Source organism: Dipodomys spectabilis, unplaced genomic scaffold, assembly GCF_019054845.1.
Source record: "Dipodomys spectabilis isolate Male_0828 unplaced genomic scaffold, ASM1905484v1 ptg000266l, whole genome shotgun sequence".
Taxonomy (NCBI): domain Eukaryota; kingdom Metazoa; phylum Chordata; class Mammalia; order Rodentia; family Heteromyidae; genus Dipodomys; species Dipodomys spectabilis.
This window is the reverse complement of record NW_024870943.1, coordinates 2,244,942-2,266,387: the sequence shown is the minus strand read 5'-3', so window position 1 is coordinate 2,266,387 and position 21,446 is coordinate 2,244,942. Positions and strand designations below refer to the sequence as shown.

At 55.9% G+C, this 21,446-nt stretch overlaps 3 protein-coding genes across 3 annotated transcripts; all 3 read right to left on the bottom strand.

The window, feature by feature from the left end:
- Positions 1-936: 936 nt before the first annotated feature.
- Positions 937-5,092, bottom strand: Klk10 (kallikrein related peptidase 10). The gene is made up of 6 exons (XM_042700198.1): positions 5,029-5,092; positions 4,463-4,561; positions 2,988-3,168; positions 2,148-2,422; positions 1,878-2,011; positions 937-1,476 (listed from the first exon to the last, which is right to left on the bottom strand). Exons 2-6 carry the CDS (start codon positions 4,545-4,547, stop codon positions 1,324-1,326), a joined length of 828 nt encoding a protein of 275 aa, XP_042556132.1. The 5' UTR covers positions 4,548-4,561; positions 5,029-5,092; the 3' UTR covers positions 937-1,323.
- Positions 5,093-7,023: 1,931 nt separating this feature from the next.
- On the bottom strand, positions 7,024-9,709 carry Klk11 (kallikrein related peptidase 11). Its single transcript, XM_042700196.1, has 5 exons — positions 9,646-9,709; positions 9,079-9,235; positions 8,564-8,829; positions 7,658-7,794; positions 7,024-7,351 (listed from the first exon to the last, which is right to left on the bottom strand). Exons 1-5 carry the CDS (start codon positions 9,680-9,682, stop codon positions 7,199-7,201), a joined length of 750 nt encoding a protein of 249 aa, XP_042556130.1. The 5' UTR covers positions 9,683-9,709; the 3' UTR covers positions 7,024-7,198.
- A 3,292-nt stretch (positions 9,710-13,001) lies between these two features.
- Klk12 (kallikrein related peptidase 12) lies at positions 13,002-17,880 on the bottom strand. Its single transcript, XM_042700090.1, has 5 exons — positions 17,844-17,880; positions 17,004-17,181; positions 16,123-16,379; positions 14,012-14,145; positions 13,002-13,157 (listed from the first exon to the last, which is right to left on the bottom strand). The coding sequence occupies exons 1-5, from the start codon at positions 17,878-17,880 to the stop codon at positions 13,002-13,004; spliced, it is 762 nt and encodes a 253-aa protein (XP_042556024.1).
- Between the last annotated feature and the right edge of the window lie 3,566 nt (positions 17,881-21,446).

The window sequence follows — 21,446 nt, the reverse complement described above, 5'->3', positions numbered from 1 at the left end:
ACAGGTGCCCATGGCTCACGCTGTAATCCTAGCTACTCAGGAGGCTGAGATCTGAGGATCAGGGTTCAAAGCCAGCCTGGGCAAGAAACTCTGTGGGACTCCTTATCTCCAATAAACCACTAGAAAACCAGAAGTGGCACTGTGGCTCAAGTGGTAGAGCACTAGCCTTGAGCTGAAGAGCTGAGGGACAGCTCCCAGGCCCAAAGTTCAAGTCCCACAACCAACCAAAAACAAAAAAAAACAACACATAAAACAGATGTTGGAAAGAGTACACCAAAGCAGGTGGACTCTGTGTGTGTGTGTGTGTGTGTGTGTGTGTGTGTGAGAGAGAGAGAGAGAGAGAGAGAGAGAGAGAGAGAGAAAGAGACAGAGAGAGAGAGAGAGTGTATGCTGGGGCTTGAACTCAGGGCATGAGTGATCTCTCTTAGCTATTTTCCCCCCTCAAGGCTGGTGCTCAACCACTTGAGCCATGGCTCCACGTTGAGCTCTTTGCTCATTCATTGGAGTTCAAGAGTCTCATCAGGCCACGTGGGGCTGCCTACTAGTTTTGCTTGGGCTCTGTGGGTAACCTCACTCCCATCCCTCCCAGGAGAGAAATACTTATAGAGACAGTGTCCATGGGAGGAGAATCCCAGAGAAATTAAAAATAAACCAACTAAAGGTGTGTGTGTGTGTGTGTGTGTGTGTGTGTGTATGTGTGCCAGTCCTGGGGCTCCAACTCAGGGCCTGGGCAATTTCCCTTATTTTGTGCTCAAGGCTGGCACCTTGCCTCATGAAAGCCAAGAGGGGAGACCAGGAGAGTCCCGGCCAGCCTGGCTAGGACACAGGAATGAGACATTGTCTGGACCCCGTCACTGGGGAGTGAGGGACAGGGTTTTCCCATCAGCCCTTGGGGACTGCAGATGTTTGGGAATGAAGACTGCCACACCCTTCTCCTCTACATAGTTACAGGCCCTCGTGGGCAGGTAACGTTTATTCCATGCTTGTGGCTCCCTGCCTTCAGCATTCCCCAATCATCACAAAGATTCACATACGTTGTGGCTAAGAGATGGGCACGCATGGTCTCTGTCTTGTAGGGGGGAGAACCAGGGCTCAGAGAGGGCCTTAGCTTGTCCCAGGGCACACAGCAGCGAGCGGTAGAGGAAGCCATGGTGTCATGGCTCCAGAAACTTCCAGGAGACTATCTGCTTTCTTGCTTCTCTGAACAAACGACACTGACTGTCTGCCCTTGGGCTCCTGTGGGCGGGAGGAGGAGGAGCGAGGGGCAGGTGCTCCCAGGTATGAGGTGGGGGCCGTGGGGGGGATGTGGGGGCTGTGGAGGGGTCAGTTGGAGCGTATGGTCTTCTCAATCCACGGGACCAGCTTGCAGACCCGGGTGTAGACGGCAGGGTGCTGGGCGGAGCCACAGGGGTACATGCCCCAGGACAGGACACCCTGCAGGGTCTCCCCGCACACCAGAGGGCCGCCGGAGTCACTCTGCGGGGAGAGAGCGAAGGTGGGACCTGCCCCTGCCACCCAGGGAGGGACAGGATGGAAGGGGTGGGGTCTCAACAGCAGTGGGACTCAGCTGGGTGGGAGTTGGGGACCAGGTTGGGGTGCACTAGGGAGGGAGGAGGAGGACTTGGGGGTCTGGGGCTAGGAAGGGAGAATGGAGGTGTGCTGGGGTTCATGGTAGGCGGGATATGGAGAAGGGCCAGGAGAAGGGACGGGGCATCTGCTAGGAATGTGTGGAGCATGGGTGTGAGGTAGGGGTGGGGCAAGGTGGGGTGGGGTGGGGCAGGGCGGGCCATCCTGGGCCATCTCTCCATCATCTCCCAGCAGTTCCCCCCCCCCCACGCCCTCTGCAAGGCAGAGACCTTTTTGAGGTCAGCTCCTACCTGGCAAGGGTCCTGGCCTCTGTCTAGTCCTGCACAGATCATGTTGCTGGAGATCACGCCCGGATAGAAAACCTCACACTCTTTAGAACTCAGGATTGTCACCCGGGAGCAGCTCAGGCCTCTGTTGTACTTCACTGAAGAGGAATGTGCCTGATGAGCCCCAGGCCCAGCCTCCTCCCTCAGACTCAGAGGTCCAGGCCCAGCCTCCTCCCTCAGACCCGGGGATCCAGGCCCAGGCTCTGCCCCTGAGCCCTGGGCCCCAGCTCTTGCCTCTGCGGGAGGCGGTGGTCCCCCAGCCGGCCACGTGGCAGGTGTCCCCAGGCTGGGCGCAGCTGAGCGGCAGCCGCAGCGTCTGCACGCGGGGTCCCAACTCTGCGGGCCGGCCCAGCTTCAGCAGCATGAGGTCGTAGTCGTCGGTGCGGCGAGGCAGCACCGGGGCCGGGCCCCGGCGGTACTTGGGGTGGACGACAGCCCGGGAAGCCAGACGCAGCTGCTCCCCTTGGAGAAGCAGCAGGTGGTCGTCCCCGACTCGAGCCCACAGCGGTCTGGGGGGAGAAAATCCACCTTGGAGGGCTGGGTCCCCGGGAGGGGCGCGGGGGGGTCCCCGGGCCGGGGGGGGGGCGGGAACCCCGGTGTCAGGAGTGGCCGCGAACCCCGGGGACGCAGCCCGGCCTCCCCGGCGGGGACTTGGCGGGATGGGGGCTTCTTTTAGTTTGGAGCGCCAGTGCTTAGTCCTGTGCCCTCCACGCCCGCAGGGAACCAGGAACGAAGCGGGAAACACCGGGAAGGCCCGCGCCGCCCCCTGCTGTCCAAGCCGGGCTGGGACTAGGCGGCCGGGCTCAGCCACCCGCGCTGCGCGTCCCCGCCCCTCGGGGGCGTGGCCTCCAGGGGGCGTGGCCTCCCAGGGGCTTTCCGGAGGCGTGTCCTCCAGGGGGCGTGTCATTCAATGGGCTTTCTGGGGACGGGCCCTAAGGGGACGTGTCATCCAATAGGCGTGTCTGAGGGGGAGTGTCATCCAATGGCGTGCCCTCCCGGGGGCGTGTCCGCCAGGGGCGTGTCTCAGGGAGTGTGCCCTTCATCCCCAGCATGGCCCTCCGGGGAGACCCCTACTTATTGTCCCAGCAGTGCGCGGCAGTGAGCACCCAGCTCCGGTCCACCAAGACGCCCGCGCAGTGGAAGGACAGGCCGTTGAAGAGGGAGACCTGCCAGGGCTGCGAGCCACGCGCGCACGGGGCGCCCAAGGCCGCTGCGTCCGGGGTCGTGAGGTTTCCAGGGAGCAGCGCCTCGGCGGCTGCAGAGAAACAGGGGATGAGGCAGAGGTCAGAGCTAGCAGGGGCGAGGGCTGGGCCTGGGATCGGGCTAAGGGCAACGAGCAGGAACCCGAGGGAGGGGAGAAGTGGGTGGAGAAGAAAGGCGTGTGAGTAGGGGGCGGAGAGACTTGGGGGCGTGGCAGAAACAGGACAGGTTGGCCAGGACACAGTAGAGAGGTAGCAGGGTGCAAACAGCCTGAGAAAACAGCAGGCGAGAACTCGCAGAGGCGATGAGGGGGCGGAGACAAGGCGGAGCGACAGAAGGGGCGGAGACAAGGCAGAGTGACAGGGGGCGGAGACAAGGCGGAGCGACAGCAGTGGGGGCGGAGATAAGGCGGGGCGGCAGCGGAGGGGGCGGAGACAAGGCAGAGTGACAGGAGGGGGCGGAGACAAGGCGGGGCGGTAGCGGAGGGGGCGGAGACAAGGCAGAGTGACAGGGGGCGGAGACAAGGTGGAGCGACAGCAGTGGGGGCGGCAGCGGAGGGGGCGGAGACAAGGCAGAGTGACAGAGGAGGGGGCGGAGACAAGGCGGGGCTACGTGGCTGGAGGTGAGGGGGCGGGGAAAGAAGGAATGTGAGGTAAAGGGGCGTGGCCAGAGGCCGGTGGATTAGAAGGCTGGGAGAGAAAAGGGGTGGGGGTCATCAGATAGCGAAGGAAAAGGGGAAAGGGCCAAAGAGCGGGAGGGCTGGGTGGGACAATCTAGGGTGGAGTGAGAAGTAGGGTCAGAATGAGAGGAGAGAACGCCGCGGGGAAGCAGAGGTCGGGGTGGTGAAGGGACGGGCTCCCTGTGGGGCGGGACATCCAGGGATGGAGCTAGAAGAGCCCCTGTACCCACTATCCTCCACTCCCTACCCCGTGAGCTCGAGGGCTGGGCCGGGGTCCTAGAATCGGCGATAGCTCCCGCCCCCTCTCCAATCCCAGCGCTCCCGCCGCCCAGATTCCCAGTCCTCCTGACCCCCATCCCGTCCCCTATTCTCTGTCCCCCTGTCCTCTTGCCCCCTGTCCTGTCCCCTGTCCTCTGCTCCTCTGCGCTGTGTCCTCAGTCCCCTGTCCCTGTATTTCCCATCCCCTGTCCCCCTGCCCTCCTGTCCCCCATCCCGTCCCCTGTTCTCTGCCTCCCTGACCCCCATCCTCCTTCCACCCTCCTGTCCCCTGTCCTCTGTCCACTGTCTCCTGTCCTCTGCTCCCCTGCCCCGTGTCCTCAGTCCCCTGTCCCCATATTTCCCACTCCCTGTCCACCTGCCCCCGTCCTCTGTCTTCTGTCCCCCAGCTCACCCCAGAGTTGTGCCACCAGTAGCGGCAACAGCAGCTTCACCAGGGCCTGTGTGCCAGGGCCAGCGGAGAGGAGCAGGGGATTCATGACTAGGAGCTGGGCTGGGGAGGCAGAGAGGGATAAAACAGATGCTCCTCCTGAGAGGCCCCCCACCTCTGGGGGCCCTGTCTGCTGGGCCTGGGCTGCCCCAGCCCAGCTAAGACCACGCCAGGGCCTGCGGGGTGCAGTACCGCTGAGGCCCCTCCCGGCACCTTGCGGTCCTCCCCATGCCTGAGGCCAGCGCTCTCTGTGCCCAGGCTGCCCGGACTGGCGGTCGGCCGCGCCCAGGCCCCCGTTTCACCACCCCTACGGCAGGGGACGGAGTGGAGGCTGAGGCTCTGAGCCAGTGGGGCGGGGGGGGGGGGGGGGGGGGGGGGGGGGGGGGCTCTTCCCAGACCTCCCAGATGAGGGACTTCCCCATCCTGCGGATAGGGAATTCGAAGCGCCAGCAAGGCACCTGCCCTTGGCCCAAGGGTCCGCCACCCATCCTGGGGCACCCCACCCCAGCCGGGAGAGGGCACGGCATCACCTGGAGTCGCCAATAAGAGAGCAGGGCGGAGACCCAGAGCTTCCCAGCCCTGCGGTGTGTGGGCTCTCAGAATCCTCTGCCCCAAGACCCCTGCCAGATCTTCCCTTTTAACCCCCAAGATCCCGGAAGCTTCCCCACCCTCCCCCCAGGGACTCCCTCCTCCCTCCCTTTCTCTCTCCCCAGTTATACGTGGGTGGGGCTGGCACCCAACTTGGGCCTCAGATTCCTGTCCTGGGTGGGGCCCTGGAATACTGGCTTCCTCCGGAAATAGCCTTTGAGGAGCTGGATTCTGGGAGGGGGGTACCCTACCCAGAAGTCTTCCCAGATGTGGGGGTATATTGGATGGGGGGGGGGGTGTTCCAAGGCTCCAGGGATCTGGGTGGTGGGAGGAAGGGTGATGGTGATGGTCACAGATAGGAAATGAACTAGAGAGAGAGGTAGAGGGAGAAGGTGAGGGAGAGGGAGAGGGAGAGGGAGAGGGAGAGGGAGAGAAAAGCCAGAATCCAGAAGAGTAGTGAGGGAGGCTGAGAGCTCAGGGAAAGGGAAGGGCAGAGACTAGTTCCCCATGGCTGAGAGAAACCAAGGCTGAGAGAAGGGGAGTTGGGGGTGAAGGCAGAGGGGGGGGGGGGAGGCTGTGGTGCAGGCAGAGAGGCCTAAGCTAAGAGACAGAGGATGAGGGAGCAGGAAGGGGACCCAGGAGGGGCATGGAGGGGCACAGCATTCTGTGGATGGGACAGGGCCACCTGTGTCCCAGTGGCCAGTCCTGTGCATGCCAAGGGACGATGATGCCATCACACCTGCGTGCAGCCGCCTCACACCCTCCCTACCACCTGTATCTCCAGGTGACGCACAGGCCCGTGAATCACGGGAGGCCTGGGCTGCAAGGGTATCAACATGACTATGGCCACCTCCCTCCTTTTGAGTGAGGGATGGAAGGGTCAGGAAGGACATGACTCACAGACAGTCCACCCAACAACCAGAAGGCCCTAGTTTCAGCTCTGGACTCTTCCTCCTCGTGCCAGCCACCAAGCCCAGAAGATGAGCAGAGCACCTAGACGACTCAGGCAACATTCAGTCCATCGAGAACTGAGTTAAAGCCAGGTGTGGTGGCTCACACCTGTGATCCCGGCTACTTGGGAAGCAGAGATCAGAAGGATGGTGGATTAAAACCAGCCCAAGTTTGGAAAAAGTCAGCTACCTATCTCGTATGATCAGCTGGGCAAATTGATGGGAACCAGTAACGTGGGAAGCATAAACAGGAGGACTAAGGTCCAAGCCAACCTGGACAAAAACTTACGATGTTATTTGAAAAATAAAACAAGGCTAGAGTCATGGCTCAAGTGGTAGAGCTCCTGTCTTGCAGAAGGCTCTGAGAGTTCAGACCCTAGCACCACCAAAGGATGACAGGGTAGAAAGAGATAAATAAGAAACAAAGAATTGAGGTAACTTTAGAGGTGGCGGAGCTCAGCTGTTCAATCAAACACCTTGTGATAACAATATTCTGCCTGTGGTTTTGCTTTCTATTACAGTCGCCCTGATCATCGGCATTATTTGTGTCATGAAGTTACATTTCTGATTTCATGTAGTTTTGATTTTTCTTTTGGGGTGTGTGTGTGTGTGTGTGTGTGTGTGGTGTGTACTGGGGCTTGAACTCAGGGCCCTGGGTGCTGTCCCTTAGCTTTTCCCCTCAAGGCTGGCACTCTACCCCTTGAGCCACGACTCCACTTGTGGTTTTTTTGTGGTTCATTGGAAATAGTTTCACAGACTTTCCTGCCCAGGCTGGCTTACTTTGAGCCTCCATCTTCAGGCCTCTAAGTAGCTAGGATGACCAACGGGAGCCAGCGGTGCCCAGACCCTGCCCATAATAAGCACTCAGTCCATTCATTCATTCATCTGAAAATTATTTTATTGAAACTTTGGTTAATTCCAGGAACTATCCTTGGGGCTAAAGAGAACACAGAACAAAGTAACGACTGTTAACTCCAGAATCACAGCTTACTCTAAAGCCCCAGGTCTCTGGGGTGCTGACAGCTGTGAAGCAGCACCCTGAGTGGGGAGGCGGCTCTGGCTTAGGGTTTCTGATGGGTAGAAAGAACTGAAATTGGATTGTGAACAAGGGAGACACGGAAGGAGCCGGCCTGTGGCAACTGTCCTTCCATCATCTCATGGTTTAGTTGTTCTTCATCGTCTTATGGATCCAGTCCACGTATTTGCAGACTTTCGTGTAGACCCCGGGCTTTCTGGTCACTGCACAGGGATCCTGGCCCCAGGAGATAATGCCTTGGAGGGACCCGTCACAGACCAGGGGGCCTCCGGAATCACCCTGGGCAGAGGCAGGAGAGAGAAAGACCCAGTCAGGGGAAAGGAGGGGGTACCCAGATGGGTGGCGGCGGTGGCGGCAGAGGTGGGGTACAGAAGACAGGGCTGTTCCTTGGGCTGGTGGTAGGTTGGGGGTGGGTGGGGCTGGGATTGGACGTGGGGGTGCTCATGGGCCCAGCGATCACGTTCAGGTGGGGAATATCAATGGGAACCGGGTGGGTCGGGGTTGGGGCTGTGGCTGTGGCTGTGTGTAGATTTCAAAGCTGGGGCTGGGGCTGGAGGTGTGCAAGGCTGGGCCCAGCCTGCTCACCTGGCACGAGTCCTTGCCCCCTTTCCGAACGCTGGCGCACAGCATGGTGTCCGTGATGTTGCCAGGGTAGGCACTCTCACACTCCTTGTGTCCAATGATGGAGATGTTGGCGCATCGCAGGGAATGAGGCAGGTGCACTGTGGAGACAGACAGCATGGACAGGGCAGGGGTGGGCGAGGGACCCTGCCTCTCCTCCCTGGGCCTTTGCACCTGCAGCCGGTTCATCTAGCTCTGCTTGTAGCAATGGCAACAGGAATAGATTGATTCCATTCCCTTATGGCTCTCTCTCTACTCTAATTCTGCTGGTGGCTGTGTGGACTCATTTACTAGAGAAGAAAAGCAATCCGGAGAGGCCAGGCCCTTCCTGGAGGCTCTACACTAGGGAGTTACAGTGCTGGGATCACATATCACAACCATCTCTCTTCTTGCTGGTACTTGGATTTGAACTCATACCCTCTGTTTGTCATGCAGGTACTGTATCTCATGAGCCACGTCTGTAGATCTTTATTGCTTTCATGAGTGTTTAAAATTTTTCTTTTGTTTTTGAATAGGCTCTTTCTACCTACACCCTCCTACAAAGCTGGGCTGACAGATAAGCACCAACACGCCTGATTTCATTTGTTCCCTTGGTTTGGAACAGCAATTCTCCCTATCCTGTGTCTTGAGTATCTGGGATTACAGGCATGACCACAGTGCCCCTTCCTCTCTGTCTTCACCTTCTTCAGCTCTGACTTTTGGATCTTTCGTTTGTCTGATCTCACTAACAGATGTCCCCCCAGTACCCTGTCCCGTGTCCCTCTAAATCTCATCTTGGAGGGTCCTTTGGTCCCCTGTGTCATTCCACATTTATGTCCACCCCTTCCCTCCCTCTCCCCCTCCCCCCACATTTCCCTCCGGAGCCCCTACACTGGGGGCTGGACGTGGTGCCCCATCCGGAGATGAGGCAGTCAGTGCCGGCGGCGACGCAGTGCGGTGACAGGGTGAGCGGCCGCACGGAGTGGGTGATGACAGCCGGCGACGTCATCTTCACCAGCATGATGTCGTTGCGGTGGTCCTTGTTGGGTAGACTGTTGTTGAAGCCAGGGTGGGGGAAGGACTCGGTGGCCATCCGCCTCTGTTCACAGCCGTCCTCCCGCTGCAGGTTGTGCTCCCCCAGGAGGACCAGGTAACGGCTGAGGTGAGAGAGATGTGGTCAGAGAGGGAAAGGTGGGGGTGCACTGGAAGGGGGGGGAATGACACCTTCTAGAACCCAGGGTTCTTCCAAACCTCTCGCCCATGGGAACCCCCGGCCCCCAGCCCACTATCTTCAGTGTGCCATTGCTTGCACCCCAGGCTCCATCTCCAACTTCTTTTGCTACCAACCCCCCCCCACCCCTCCGGCTCCCGCCCCCTCCCAGCCCCGCCCCAGCCCCCGCACCCACGGCTTGCGGCAGTGAGCTGCGGTCAGGAGCCATCTGGGGGCGATGAGGGTGGCCCCACAGAGAAGCCTCGTCTTCTGGAACAGCGCCACCTGCCAGGGCTGGGAGTGAGGCTTGCACTCGTACCCTTTGATGATTCTGGTCTCTCCCCCTACATGCCCTGCAGGGGTGGGGACCGAAGGAGGGCCTTAGGTGGGACAAGAGGAGAAGCTCCAGGACTCTCAGAGTCCAGGGTGGCCGGGGACGGAGAGGGCGGGTGCTCCGAGAGTCTCAACCTGGTGAGCTGGAAGGCTGTGGCCAGGCAGGAAAGACCTGAAGCATTTCCATCTTGGTGGGGTCAGTAAATGGTGGTCCTGAGTACTTCCAGTGACCCATGTCCCCTCCCCCCCTTTCCTGGGCCCTCGGGGTTCCCTCTGACTGCCTCTGATGGTAAGGGGGGGCTGTCTGGTATAGCCCAGGGTTATCTGTCAGCATGCAAACATCATATGGGTTGTCCTGTGTTTGGAGCCTCAGCTGTGCTGGGATAGGAAGGGGGGTGACCCTGCCCACCCCATCCCCCCAACCCTGTACCTGTCACCAGAGCAAGAGTGAGGAATTGGAGAATCATCGCGGCCTGGAGGGGGGCGGGGCAGGCCCCGGGTGCCTCTGGGAACAAGGAGGAAGAGAGGGCTCATCACCCATGGCCTTTCCTGTCTCCCTGCCGGCTTCCCCCCGGGAGAGTCAGGACTGGGGCAAGAAGCCCCTGCAGACAATCTCCAAACCTTAACATAGATCTTAAACTTTTCAAGTGGCCTTGGAAAGGTGGGGAGGGGGGGGGAGCAAGATCCAAGCTAGAAGCTTCCGGAATGCCACGGAGGGTGTTGAAAAGCAGCTGGGAAGGGCTTGGTGGGGCAAGTCTTAGGCTGGCCTTGTTTCAGTCAGCTGAGGGGCCTCCTGGGCACATTTTGAGGGGTGTCTTCTTTCTGGCTTATAAGACCCAGCCGGGTCCCAGGCTTGGGGGTGGGACAGTGAGGGGGAGGGCAGGGGGCCAACCACTCAGTAATCCCCCCAGTTTTGTGAGCCTGTGAGTCTTGTCCCCAGTGAAGGAGGGGCTCTGTGTGGGGCTGGGGGTCCCGAACCCCTTCTCCTCCCTTCCTCCTGGCTGAACCCCCGGTCCTCTGAAGGACAGATGGACACAACTGGGTGGGGCTGGCTGGGGGAGGGAGGGCCGGTGCCCTGGGCTGCCCTGGCCAGCGGGGGTGGGGTAAAGGGCTGGACTTAGTCATTGGGGTTGAGGTCAGAGGGCATCAAGTTTAGGGGCAGCTAGTCAGAAGTGGCAGGCACACAGAGAGGTAGAAAGCCCTTCCCCTCCACCCGACACCCCACCAACTAAGAAGGGCCAGACAGAGAAGAGGGAGAGAGGGGTATGGGCCATGACTAGGATGGCAGGCTCCTGGAAAGGGGGCTTCCCTCCCCTCCCGACTCACAGGCTCTGGGGCTGGAGCTCTAGGGGCCCGGCGGTGACAGCTGCTGGCAGGCTGTGTCGGAGCACCAGGCACTAGGCGGGAGGGAGGGCAGGCGGGCGGGAGGGAGGGAGGAAGGGAGGGCGGGCAGGGGGTGGCCCGGGGCGGGCCCAGGCTGATTGGCCTCCAAGCCCTGCCTTATCGCCCTGGGGGTAGGGTGTTAGGGGGGCCCTCCCCAGGCCAGGGCCCTGAGACCAAGCTGCCTGCCTTTCTCTGCGGCCTCTCTAAACCCCTCTACTCTGTGTCCGCCTGTTTGTGGGTGGACAGCCTTCTCTTTCTTGCCTGTCCCTCCCAACTCTGCCTCCCTCTTGTTGCTTGTCATACTGTCATCTTTTCTGTGTGATCTTTTTTTTCCCCTGTCTTTAGGTTTCTGTCCCTATTATTTCCTCTTTGTGCCTCCTCTTTCTTTCTTTTCTCTCTCTCTCACTCTCTCTCTGTTTCTGTCTCTCTCTTAGTCTCTGTCTGTCTGTCAGTCTCCATCTCTCTGTCTCTCTCCTTCTCCATCCCTCTCTGGCTCCTTGCACTGTAGCTAATCTTTTCCACTGAGGTCCCTGTGTGTCTCCTTCTGCCCAGCCCTTCCCTGGTCAGAGCCCAGACCCAGACGATCCCTGGCCTCCTCCTCTCCAAGGTGGATGGAGGGGGAACTGGGGCGTCACAGAGGTGGGACTGCTGCCAGGCAAAGGGGCAGGACAGGAGGGAGGGGGAGACAGGTCGAGGCCTGTGAGAGCCAAGGCCCAGGGAAGGGAGATGAACCCTCCCCAGAGGCCTCCAACCCCCCCCCTTTTCTCTAGGACCTCATTTCTCTATGGCGTCCTCCCTGTCCCCCCCTCCCCAATCAGGCCTCCAACACCAGACATCTGGGTCAGCTGTGCACTTACTCGATGCTGGGTGAACCCGGCTCGATGCCTGCCAATCCTTCAGACACCTCAGTTTCCTCATCTGGGAAATCTGGGTGCGGATCCCCACTTCTCTCGGCTTGTTTGTGTTCGGTCAGATCTGTTCCTGGAGCTTACTCTTCTGTCACCCGTCACCAGATGCAGAACAAGGCGGGGTAGGCCTGGGCTCTGACCTCAAACTCCGGCTCGGCCTCTTCCTACCTTGGTGACTGACGTGGGGCAGGGACTCCACCCCGGTGAGGCTCAGTTTCTTCATCTGCAAGATGGGGCTGCCGGCCCTGCCTCCGGGGGGAAGGTGGGGGTGGGATGAAGATTGCAGGAAAGTGCTGGAAAGAGCCAGCCCAGAGAGGCTCAGAGGAGTGAGGCTCAGCCAGCGAGGCTCTGCCTCCCTCTCACCCCCAGTGCCCCTGAAGTGACCCCCAAATCCCTGAAGACAAGGTAGAGCCAGAACAAGAGGCCAAGACCTAGGTGTCGTGCTTTCCAACCTGGACTATTGCAGATATGTAAAAGTCAATGGCTATGAAAACCTGCTAAATACAATGTATGCTTGGCACACATTGGTTATGGGGGGAAATGTCTTATAGTTTGCTAAATGCAAAATTCCTTCCTTCCTTTCCTTTCCATCTTTCTTCCTCTTATGTTGATAATGGGACTTGAACTCAGGTTGCTACTCTACCACTTCAGCCACAGCTCTGCTTGTGGCTTGTTTGGTGGTTAATTGGAAATAAGAGTCTCACAGACTTTTCTGTCCCAGCTGGCTTCAATCCTTAGACCTCAGCCTCTTGAGTAGCTAGGATGACAGGTGTGAGCCATCCTGCCCAGTCAAATTCTGTAATTTTCACTTAGTAATTCAGAACAGTTTTGTTTCTTTCTTTTTTTCCTTTTCTACTTCTCAAGCCATTGAAAATTTTACGTACTTTGAGTACTATGTCTGTCACACTCAGAGGAAAAACACCCTTCATTTTATTGTTGAAAGTAATTTTTTCTACTCTGTTTCCCTGAAGAAACTTCCATCTTTTCTGATATCTTCTGAAAGGGGTGTGTGTGTGTGTGTGTGTGTGTATGTGTGTGTGTGTGTGTGTGTGTGTGTGTGTATGCGTGCGCGCATGTGCACGTGTGGTACTGGGATTGAACTCAAAGCGAGTGCTCCACCCCTGGCCCCCAGTTCTCTGCTATCTGGTGAGGCCTCCTTCTTTTTTTTTTTATTGTGAAAATATTGTACAGAGGGGTTACAATTACATGGGCAACATAATGAGTACATTTCTTATCAAGCATTGTGTAAGGCCTCCTTCTGACCTCAGATCATCTAAGGACAAAGAGACAGACATGGCCCGTTCTTCATTGATATGACATTTATTCCAGACCATATCCAGCTCACCCAGCTCCAAGTACCAGAAGGGATGTGGATGCCTGGATTCAGAGGTCCTCAAAAGTTCCCCCAGCTCAACGAGAGTAGGGGCTGAGAGCATCAGAGGAGAAGGGGTCTGGGATCTGAGGCTCAGAGGGGTCCTTGGATGAGTGGCACAGGCTAGTTGTTCCTCATGACCATCATGATCCAGTCCACGTATTTGCACACTTTTGTGTAGACTCCTGGGATGCCTTTTTGCCCACAAGGTCCTACGGAACCCCAGGACACCAAGCCCTGAAGGACACCTCCACACACCAGAGGGCCCCCGGAGTCACCCTAGAAAACAGAAGGCAGAGCGCTGGGGGGATAAGGGACAGATCCCCACACTTGTTTCCTCCCCCATGCCCAGCCCACCCCTAGGCCCTTGCTGAAGACGGCTCCAAGCCTGGTCTCATGAAAAGAGCACACCTGAAGACAATGACAACCACTGATAGAAGGAAAGACACTGCCCCTAGAGGCCAATCCCAAGGAAGGAAGGCAGGACTCTAAGAGGAAAGCTTAGAAGGTTAATTCAGGACAGTGACTGGAATTCTGTCCAATGAGTGAAGAGAATACTACCTTCAATGACCAATCAGAGGGAAGGAGGGCAGAATTGTGTTAGCATACACAATGACTGGGGCTTTGGCCAATCAGGAGAGAGAACACTATTACCATCGACCTATCCCAGATAGAGGGCTTTGTTAAGGGCAGTGGCTGGCTCCCTGGCCTTAGGGAAGGAAGCTCAACTTCCTCTGTGGGATACCCCAGAGGGCAAGGAGACAGGATCAGGGATGAAACAGTCCACTGCACTCTTCCTGTCTCTGTTCCCCAATCTCAATCTCAGACTGAGGTCTGAGATAGAATCTTCTGGAGCTGGATTGTATAGAGGAAACTTAAGACTGTGGATTCTAATCCTCATCTTGTGTTCCAGATCCTGGCAGATTCTCTGCCCTCCTCCATCCCTTGTCTTTTGGGTCCACTCCCCCATCTTTCCTTGAATTCTGTCTCTTCTTCTCTTTATTCTCAGACTCCCTGCCTTTCTCAATGCACCTCTCTCCTCTGACCCTGTTTCTTGTCTTGTCTAACATGCCCTCAGCCTCCTCCTTTCTCCTCAGTCCTGGTCCTGGGGGGCACAGCCTTCCTTTGCTCACCTGGCATGCATCCTTCCCCGGAAGGCTGCCTGCACACACCATATTGTCTGTGACTCTCCCAGGAAACACTGCCTGGCAGGTATCACTGGAAACGATGGAGAGGTTGAGGCACTGGAGTCGGTCTGGGAATGGGCCTAGGGGATGGAAGATGGGTGTCATAGAGTCCCATCCATGCTCCCCAAAGAAGCCCAATGCAAATCCATCCCCCTGCCCTAACACCCAGCCTCCACTACAACCATAAAACCCCTTAAGTTTCAGCTTGATGACTCGATGTCTTTGTAACCCTTGACCCCAGATCACTACTGGCTGGCCCCTTAATTTTTGACCACCAACTTCATTTCCTTATGATCCCAGCTTCCCGGCATGTCTCCTGTCTCCAGACTTCATAGCCTTGTCTCCACCTGGGATCTTAGCTCTACAGCTTCTAAATCTTCCTTCCTTCCCTCCCTCCCTCCCTCCCTCCCTCCCTCCCTTCCTTCCTTCCTTCCTTCCTTCCTTCCTTCCTTCCTTCCTTCCTTCCTTCCTTCCCTCCTTCCTTCCTTCCTCTCTACCACTGGACTTATCCCTTTCCTTATTCTTTATTTACTTTTTGAGTTTTGGTCTGTGGCCAACCTCAATCGAGATCTTTTCTCATAGTGGGAGCTCAGGCTCAGCTTGCTTATTAAGTCTCACAATCCACCCCTCCTCCCCCCCTCCCTTGACCTTGGGCCACACAGTGCTCTCTGTTTTCGTCTTCCTTATTGTTAGGGTAGCATGTGGGAGCCACCCTGCCTGGCGCTGGAAGCTTTGATTTTCTTCATCCCAATTCCAAAATGTCTCCCAATCCTAGTTCATTTGATTGTAGATTCCCTGAAGCTGAACCTCAGCCCCCTCAGACAAGAGATAATAACATCCTGATATCTTCAGATTCTGACCAGGTGGTGCCAACGACTGGATCCCAGGGCCTCAGCTTTCCAGGGACCTCTGACACCTGAGCCTCTAACACCATTGATAGGTCCCTGACATCACATTATGATTCTGACTGCATCCTTGATCTGACTGCATACTCAACGCCTTAACCTCTTTATTCCCAAGACTGGTCCACCATGACCTCTGACCCCAAACCATGATTCTTAATGTATAAGCCCATGCCCTGGCCCTTTCCCCTCTTCCTTCCCCCTTCATACTCTCCCCACCCACCCCTGTCAATGGAGACCAAGGACAAGACCCCAAGCATGCCAGGTAACTGCTCTTCACGTTGAGCTATACCCCTATCCCTCCTCTTCCTCCTCCTCCTCCTCCTCCTCCTCCTCCTCCTCCTCCTCCTCGTCCTTCTTCTTTTTGGTTGGTCATGGGACTTGAACTCTGGGCTTGGGCATGGTCCCTGTGCTCTTCAACTCAAGGCAAGTGCTCTACCGCTTGAGCCACAGCGCCATTTCTGGTTTTCTAATGGTTTATTGGAGATAAGAGTTTCACAGACTTTCCTGCCTTTAAACCATTATCCTCAGATCTCAGCCTCCTAAGTAGCTAGGATTACAGGCATGAGCCCGGCTTTCTTCTTCTTCTTCCTCTTCTTCCTCTTCCTCCTCCTCCTCCTCCTTCTCCTTCTCCTCCACTTCCTCCTCCTTGTCCTCTTCTTCTTCTTCTTCTGCTTCTGCTTCTGCTTCTGCTTCTTTGCCAGTGCTGGGGCTATGAACTCAGGGCCTGGACACTGTCCCTGAGCCTCTTTGTACTTAAGGCTAGTGCTCTACCACTTGAGCCACAGCACCATTTCCAGATTTTTCTGAGTGATTCATTGGAGATAAGAGTCTCACAGACTTTCCTACCCGGGCTGGCTTTGAACCACGATCCTGAGATTGCAGCTTCCTGAGTAGGTAGGACGCAGGTGTGAGCCACTGCCGGCGCCCAGTCTGTGAGCTGCTGGTGCCAGGTCTGTATTTTGTCTTAGAGACAGGACCTCCCCCATTTTTCCCAGACTGGCTTTGAACCCACAACCCTCCTGCCTCCACTCCTGAGTAGCTGGGATTACAGGCATGTACCACCACACGCCACTGCTGTCACATCTCTTCACCTCGCACTGGCCGTCCCAGGCTTTTCCCCATCCTGAGCCCCCGGCTCAAGTGCTCCCTTACTCCATGGCTGGTTGGTGGTCCCCCAGCCTGAGATGTGACATTGGGTCCCAGCAGGGGCACAAGAAGTGGGCAGGGGCAGGGGCTGGACACTGCGGGTCAGGCGGACAGTTCTGCCTAGGCGCAGGAGCCGCAGGTCATGGTCGTGGCTCTGCAGGGCGCCCTGGTAGCCGGGGTGAGTTATGGAGAAGGTGCTGCGGCGAATCTGCTCGGTCCAGTCCAGCCGGCTCAGGCTGTGCTCCCCGAGACGTACCCAGTACCTGCTGGGGGAAACCGGGAATCCGTGACAGGTAGCCCCCCCCCCTCCTTCCCTCTGTCAGTCTGTCCTTGCATATCTAGGTCTTTCCACTTGGGGTGCTCTCTCTACTCCTCCACAGCAGGCCCCTGGGCCTCTGGAGGGCCAGGATGCCTCTGCCTCACCCCGCATGCAGCCAGCGCTGCCCCGGCTCTGCCTGTCCCCCATCTTCTCCATCCCTTGGCTTTTGGTCCCCCCCCCCACTTTCACAAGACTCCCCAGAGCATCTGTCCCAGAAAGGTGCTTATTTGTGCAACTCGGGACCATCAAGGCTCAGGAGAGTTGTGTGAGGACCTCTGAGCTGAGACTGGGGTTGAGGAGGGAGACAGGTTTCATACAGGGAAGGAAAGATACAGGGAAGGGGAGGGGGGTGAGATCCAGGCCCTCCCCCATGCTGCTCCACCTCAGGCCCACTCTTGGGGAAGTCCTCCTCTTCCTCCTCCTCCTCCTCCTGCTCCAAGTCCTGACTCTTGTTGCTGGACCAGCTTCCTCACCCCAGGCCTGTCAGGTGAGTGACACCTGTCGGGAGGCCCCGCCCCCCACACCACCCACCTTTGCCCATCCCAGGATGGGGTGTGCACCAGCTCACCTGCCCTTGCAGTGGGCCGCTGTGAGAACCCAGTCGGGGTCAATGAGGACACCCCCACAGCGCAGGTTGCTCCCTTCGAACAGCGCCACCTGCCATGGCTGAGAATTCCGGACACACTCTACTCCGTCAAAAATCTTCTCCAGGTCGGCTTGACTGGCGCCTGGCTCAGCAGCAGAGGCTGTAGAGATTGGAAGGAGACATGGGGACGGGGGGGGGGGGGGGGGGGGGGGGGGGGAGGGGGAGCAAGCCCAGAGGATTGTGGGTGGAGAAAGTAGAGGGTACAGGGAGAGAGGTGCCTAAAACAGAGAGGGAGGGAAGGAGGAGGGGGAGGAGAAGGAAAGAAAGTGGAAGGAAGGAAGAAAGAAGAGGAAGGAAGGTGGGAGGGAGGAAGGAGGGAGAGAGGGAGGGGGGGAGGAAGGGAGGAAGAAAGGAAGGAAGGGAAGGAGAGAGGGAGGGGAGAGGGAGGGAGGGAAGAAGGAAGGAAGGAAAGGGAGGAAGGAAGGAGGGAGGGAGGAGGGAGAGAGGGAGGGAGGGAGGAAGGAAGGAAGGAGGGAGGAGGGAAAGAAGGAAGGAAGAGGAAGGAAGGAAGGAAGGAAGGAAGGAAGGAAGGAAGGAAGAAAGGAAGGAAGGAAGGAAGGAAGGAAGGAAGGGAAAGAAAGTCTCAAAAGAGAGGGACAGTACACACTCCAGTGAGAGAGAGAGAGGAGGTTGAGATGGTGCAGGGAGACAGGCAGGGCCTGAGATCTGGGGTCCGTGGGGGCATGGGGTGAGCCCCTGTTCCCTCCTTATGGGGAAGGAGGCCCAGCCCCCGCCCCACCCTTCCCTGCCCAGATAACTCACCAAGAACAACCAGGAACACTAAGGCTCTGGGCCTCATGGCAGGCCTGCAGGAAAGGACAGGGAATCTCAGAAGACGGCCCTTCAGGGTTCTGTCCCCACTTGCTCCCTCAATCTCCCCCTCCCCCATCCCCTGCATCTTATCCTGCCCCTGTCCTGGATGACCCTCCATGGTCTGCCTCTTCCTCACCTGTGTCTTCGCTGCCTCCTCTCTGTGTCTGTCTGTCTGTCTGCTGTCTTGCTGCCTACCTAGCTGCTTGTCCTCTCATCTGCTCCCATCTACTGGGGCCAGCCACCCCACCTGTCCCCTCCCGTGTGGCTAACTGGGCTGTCCTGGCCAGGCCTGGGCCATTCCCTGGTGGAGAATGCTTTTATCCACCGTTCGCTTGGGCTAATGACACTTAACAGCTTCACAGTTAAATGCAGTGAGGAAGGAGGAAGGAAACCAGGGTGGGAAGCCTCAGCTCCACCCCTGTTCCCTGGTCTCAAGCCAGCCCACGGCCTGGACTTGATGATTCAGGGTGACTGTGGAGCTGGGTTCTAATCCCCACTCTAGTGGGGGGGGGGGAGGCAGGGGGAGTCACCAGGGAAAGGGGGGCTTGCAGCAAGCTCCCCAAACTGAGGCAGAGGAGGGGAGGAGGGGGGAGAGAGATGGCAAAGTAGGTGGGCCCAGACAGGCAAGAAAGGTTTCCCAAACGATTCTGAAGAGGTCTGATTCTGGTGACATTTCCTAAAGTTAACTCTGAGCACTCTGGAGAACCTTCCACGTGTCTCTATTTATAGAGGTGATGAAATGGATTATCTGATGTCATGAAGGTTTCCCTTTACCGTATGAGTTTCTGTTGCTTAAATGAAATACGCATGGAAAGAAAGAAAGAAAGGGGAAGAGGGGGAGGAGAGAAAGTGGAGGGGGGGAGGTCTGTGCTGGTTTTTCTCATAGGGAGTGAGATGGAAGAAGACATGGAGACATAGGGTGGATAAAGGGAGGTTGTAGACAAACCAGGAAGGCACCAGAGACAGATTGGAAAGGGAACTGGAAGACAGGAAAATGCTAAGCCTCCCTCTCCTGTTCCATCTTTCCTTTTCTCCTCAGGTTGCAGCACTCTGCTTCTGTCTGTTCTCAGAACAATAAAACTTCAGCTTGTGATTTACTGTCCAAAGCCACCAAACGCAACCCCTCCCTTCTTGGGGATTTTGGAGGAATCAAGTTTATTGAGGTGTAATTTATATCCAATAAAAGTCATCCTTCCGCTTCGGGCAGGAGCTGGATAGCTGGATATGATTTTGGCTCAGCCTTAGAAATCTCTGCTTTTCACGAGGAGTCGGAAGTTTAGATTTATAGTGGGGCATTCCCTCATCCTAGAACATAGCGAACACACAAAACGGTGGATTTCCTGGTCAGCTCTCTTTCTGTTCATCTCTCCATCTCTATCTCTGACATCTGTAGCCTCTCTCTATCTCCCTCTCTCTCTCTGACATCCATCTTTTCCTGTCCATCCCTCTCCTCCTCATTCTGCTTCTAGCTGTCTGGATCAGTCTTATTACTTAAGTTTTTAAAAGTGGTTATTATAAAAGTGATTTACAGAGGGATGACAGTTTTAATAAGTCAGGTAGAGAATACATTTCTTTGTGGATAGTGTCCCCCTTCCCTCTCTCCCAGTTTTCCCTTTCCATCCCGGTCCACAAGTTGTATAGTTCATTTTCCACCTAGTGTCTAGTGAGGACCACCGCTGCATTTGTTCACTCATTGTCCCTCCATTTCTGTGCCCCCCCTTCTACCCCACAAAAACAGGTAAATGGACAAACAAGATCAAAATAAACGAAAACAAAAACAGCAGCAAAGGAAAAATAAACTCATTTCCATTTCCTGGAGTTCATTTTGATAAATATTATTTTATATGATCAGATGCACACAGGCATTGCATCTTTATATTCCTCCCAATCATTCATTTTTGAATTAGTGTAATTAATTGCACAAGAAAGTTTCATTGTGACATTTCCATATATGTGTATAATGTCTGTGGAACAAATTCCCTTTTCTGTTATCTGTTCCTAAGCTCACTTCCTCACCCTAGTTTTAAACAGTTCTTAGTAGGTTTCATTGTTAATTTGTTTTGGTCGGTTGTGGGGCTTGAACTCAGGGCCTGGGCACTGTCCCTGAGCTCTTTAGCTCAAAGCTAGTGCTCTACCATTTTGAACCACAGCGCCACTTCCGGTTTTTTTGGTTGTTAATTGGAGATGAGTCTCACAGATTTCCCTGCTTGGGCCCGCTTGGACAGCAGTCCTTAGATCTCAGCCTCCTGAGTAGCTAGGAGTACAGGCGTGAGACACCAGTGCTCAGCTTCATTGTTGTTGTTGTTGTTGTTTACACACATAAAATTTACAATCACCTCACCCCCTCCTCCCCAGCCTGCTGGTTCTCCTCAAACAGGTTTCCCTTTACAATCATATCTCCTCATCCTCATGATCATTATTTTATTTCAGTTTAAGGAACCCATACACTGTTGGTAGGAATGGAAATTCCTGCAGCCCCTATGACAGTCAGTATGGAGGTTCCTCATAAAACTCAAGATAGATCTTACTTGGGTGTCCAGAGAGTTTTGTGTTTTCCATGCTAGTCAACCCTCTCTCCTCATCGTCACCTTTTAATGCCTGGATGTTCCTTCCCTCCCTCCCTTCTTCCTTCCCTCCCTCCCTCCCTCTTTCCTTCTCTCCCTCCTTCCTTCCTTTCCTCCTTCCTTCCTTTTTAAATTAGTGTAATTAATTGTGCAGAAAGTTTTATTGTGACATTTCCACATATGTATATAATGTATGTGGATCAAATCTACCTTTTCTGTTACTCCTTCCTTCTTTCCCAAGAAGAGCCTCGCTTCCAGCTTCCTTCCTCCTCTTTCGGCCTCTCCTTCCTAGCTCCTTCACAATAGGGTTTTGTTCCCAAGGCAGTGTGTGTAAAGCCAGGGAGTTACCGGATTCCTAGACTAAGCCTGGTTCTCACCCTGCGAGTTCTCCCCGAATGACTGCATGCACCTTGGGGTGACACCTGTTCCTTCAGGTGGGAGGTACTCAGCGCACCCCCCCCCCCCCCCCCCCCGCCACCAGGCATCATGTCTGTCACCAATTTTTTTGTCCAGGGATGTGATACCCCAATTTCTGTCTCCCAAGTTAGTAAAAGGCTTGGGCCACCACTGCCTGGCTTGGGTGTGTTTTAATTTGGGGGCTGCTAAGAGTCACAGTAGCTGGGTTTTTTTGTTTGTTTGTTTGTGGACAGAATCAAAGATGGAGGGCTCTTCATTCTAAACAAACAATTTTCAGAAATTGTGACTGTGTGTATAAGCTGCTTCACGAGGATGTGCATATCCTGGAGGTTTGGTCAGACGAATTCCTTTGGACAAAGGTGCTCACTATCTGTATGATGTCATCACTATGACATCATACCTATGTCTTCAGTGTCTGTATGTCAATAGTATGATGTCACTTCTGTGCTTCGGGAGAAAGAAGCAGTTGTGAGGGTTCATGATACAACACCCAAAGCGTAGAGCTTTGGCACATCAAATATAGCCATGTATCACTTCACCGTGGGAATGGATCTAAGAAATATGTTCTCAG

Excerpts from the sequence above, each read along its gene's own strand:
- Klk10 (XM_042700198.1), bottom strand. The coding sequence starts at position 4,547 with ATGAATCCCCTGCTCCTCTCCGCTGGCCCTGGCACACAGGCCCTGGTG. Across the intron at positions 3,169-4,462 it reads ACTGGTGGCACAACTCTGGG|CCGCCGAGGCGCTGCTCCCT; the intron begins GTGAGCTGGGGG and ends GTTTCTCTGCAG. Across the intron at positions 2,423-2,987 it reads GCGCACTGCTGGGACAATAA|ACCGCTGTGGGCTCGAGTCG; the intron begins GTAGGGGTCTCC and ends TTCTCCCCCCAG.
- Klk11 (XM_042700196.1), bottom strand. The coding sequence starts at position 9,682 with ATGATTCTCCAATTCCTCACTCTTGCTCTGGTGACAG. Across the intron at positions 9,236-9,645 it reads CACTCTTGCTCTGGTGACAG|GGCATGTAGGGGGAGAGACC; the intron begins GTACAGGGTTGG and ends CCACCCCTGCAG. Across the intron at positions 8,830-9,078 it reads GCAGCTCACTGCCGCAAGCC|CCGTTACCTGGTCCTCCTGG; the intron begins GTGGGTGCGGGG and ends CTCTCACCTCAG.
- Klk12 (XM_042700090.1), bottom strand. The coding sequence starts at position 17,880 with ATGAGGCCCAGAGCCTTAGTGTTCCTGGTTGTTCTTG. Across the intron at positions 16,380-17,003 it reads GCGGCCCACTGCAAGGGCAG|GTACTGGGTACGTCTCGGGG; the intron begins GTGAGCTGGTGC and ends TTCCCCCAGCAG. Across the intron at positions 14,146-16,122 it reads GACCACCAACCAGCCATGGA|GCCCATTCCCAGACCGACTC; the intron begins GTAAGGGAGCAC and ends TCCATCCCCTAG.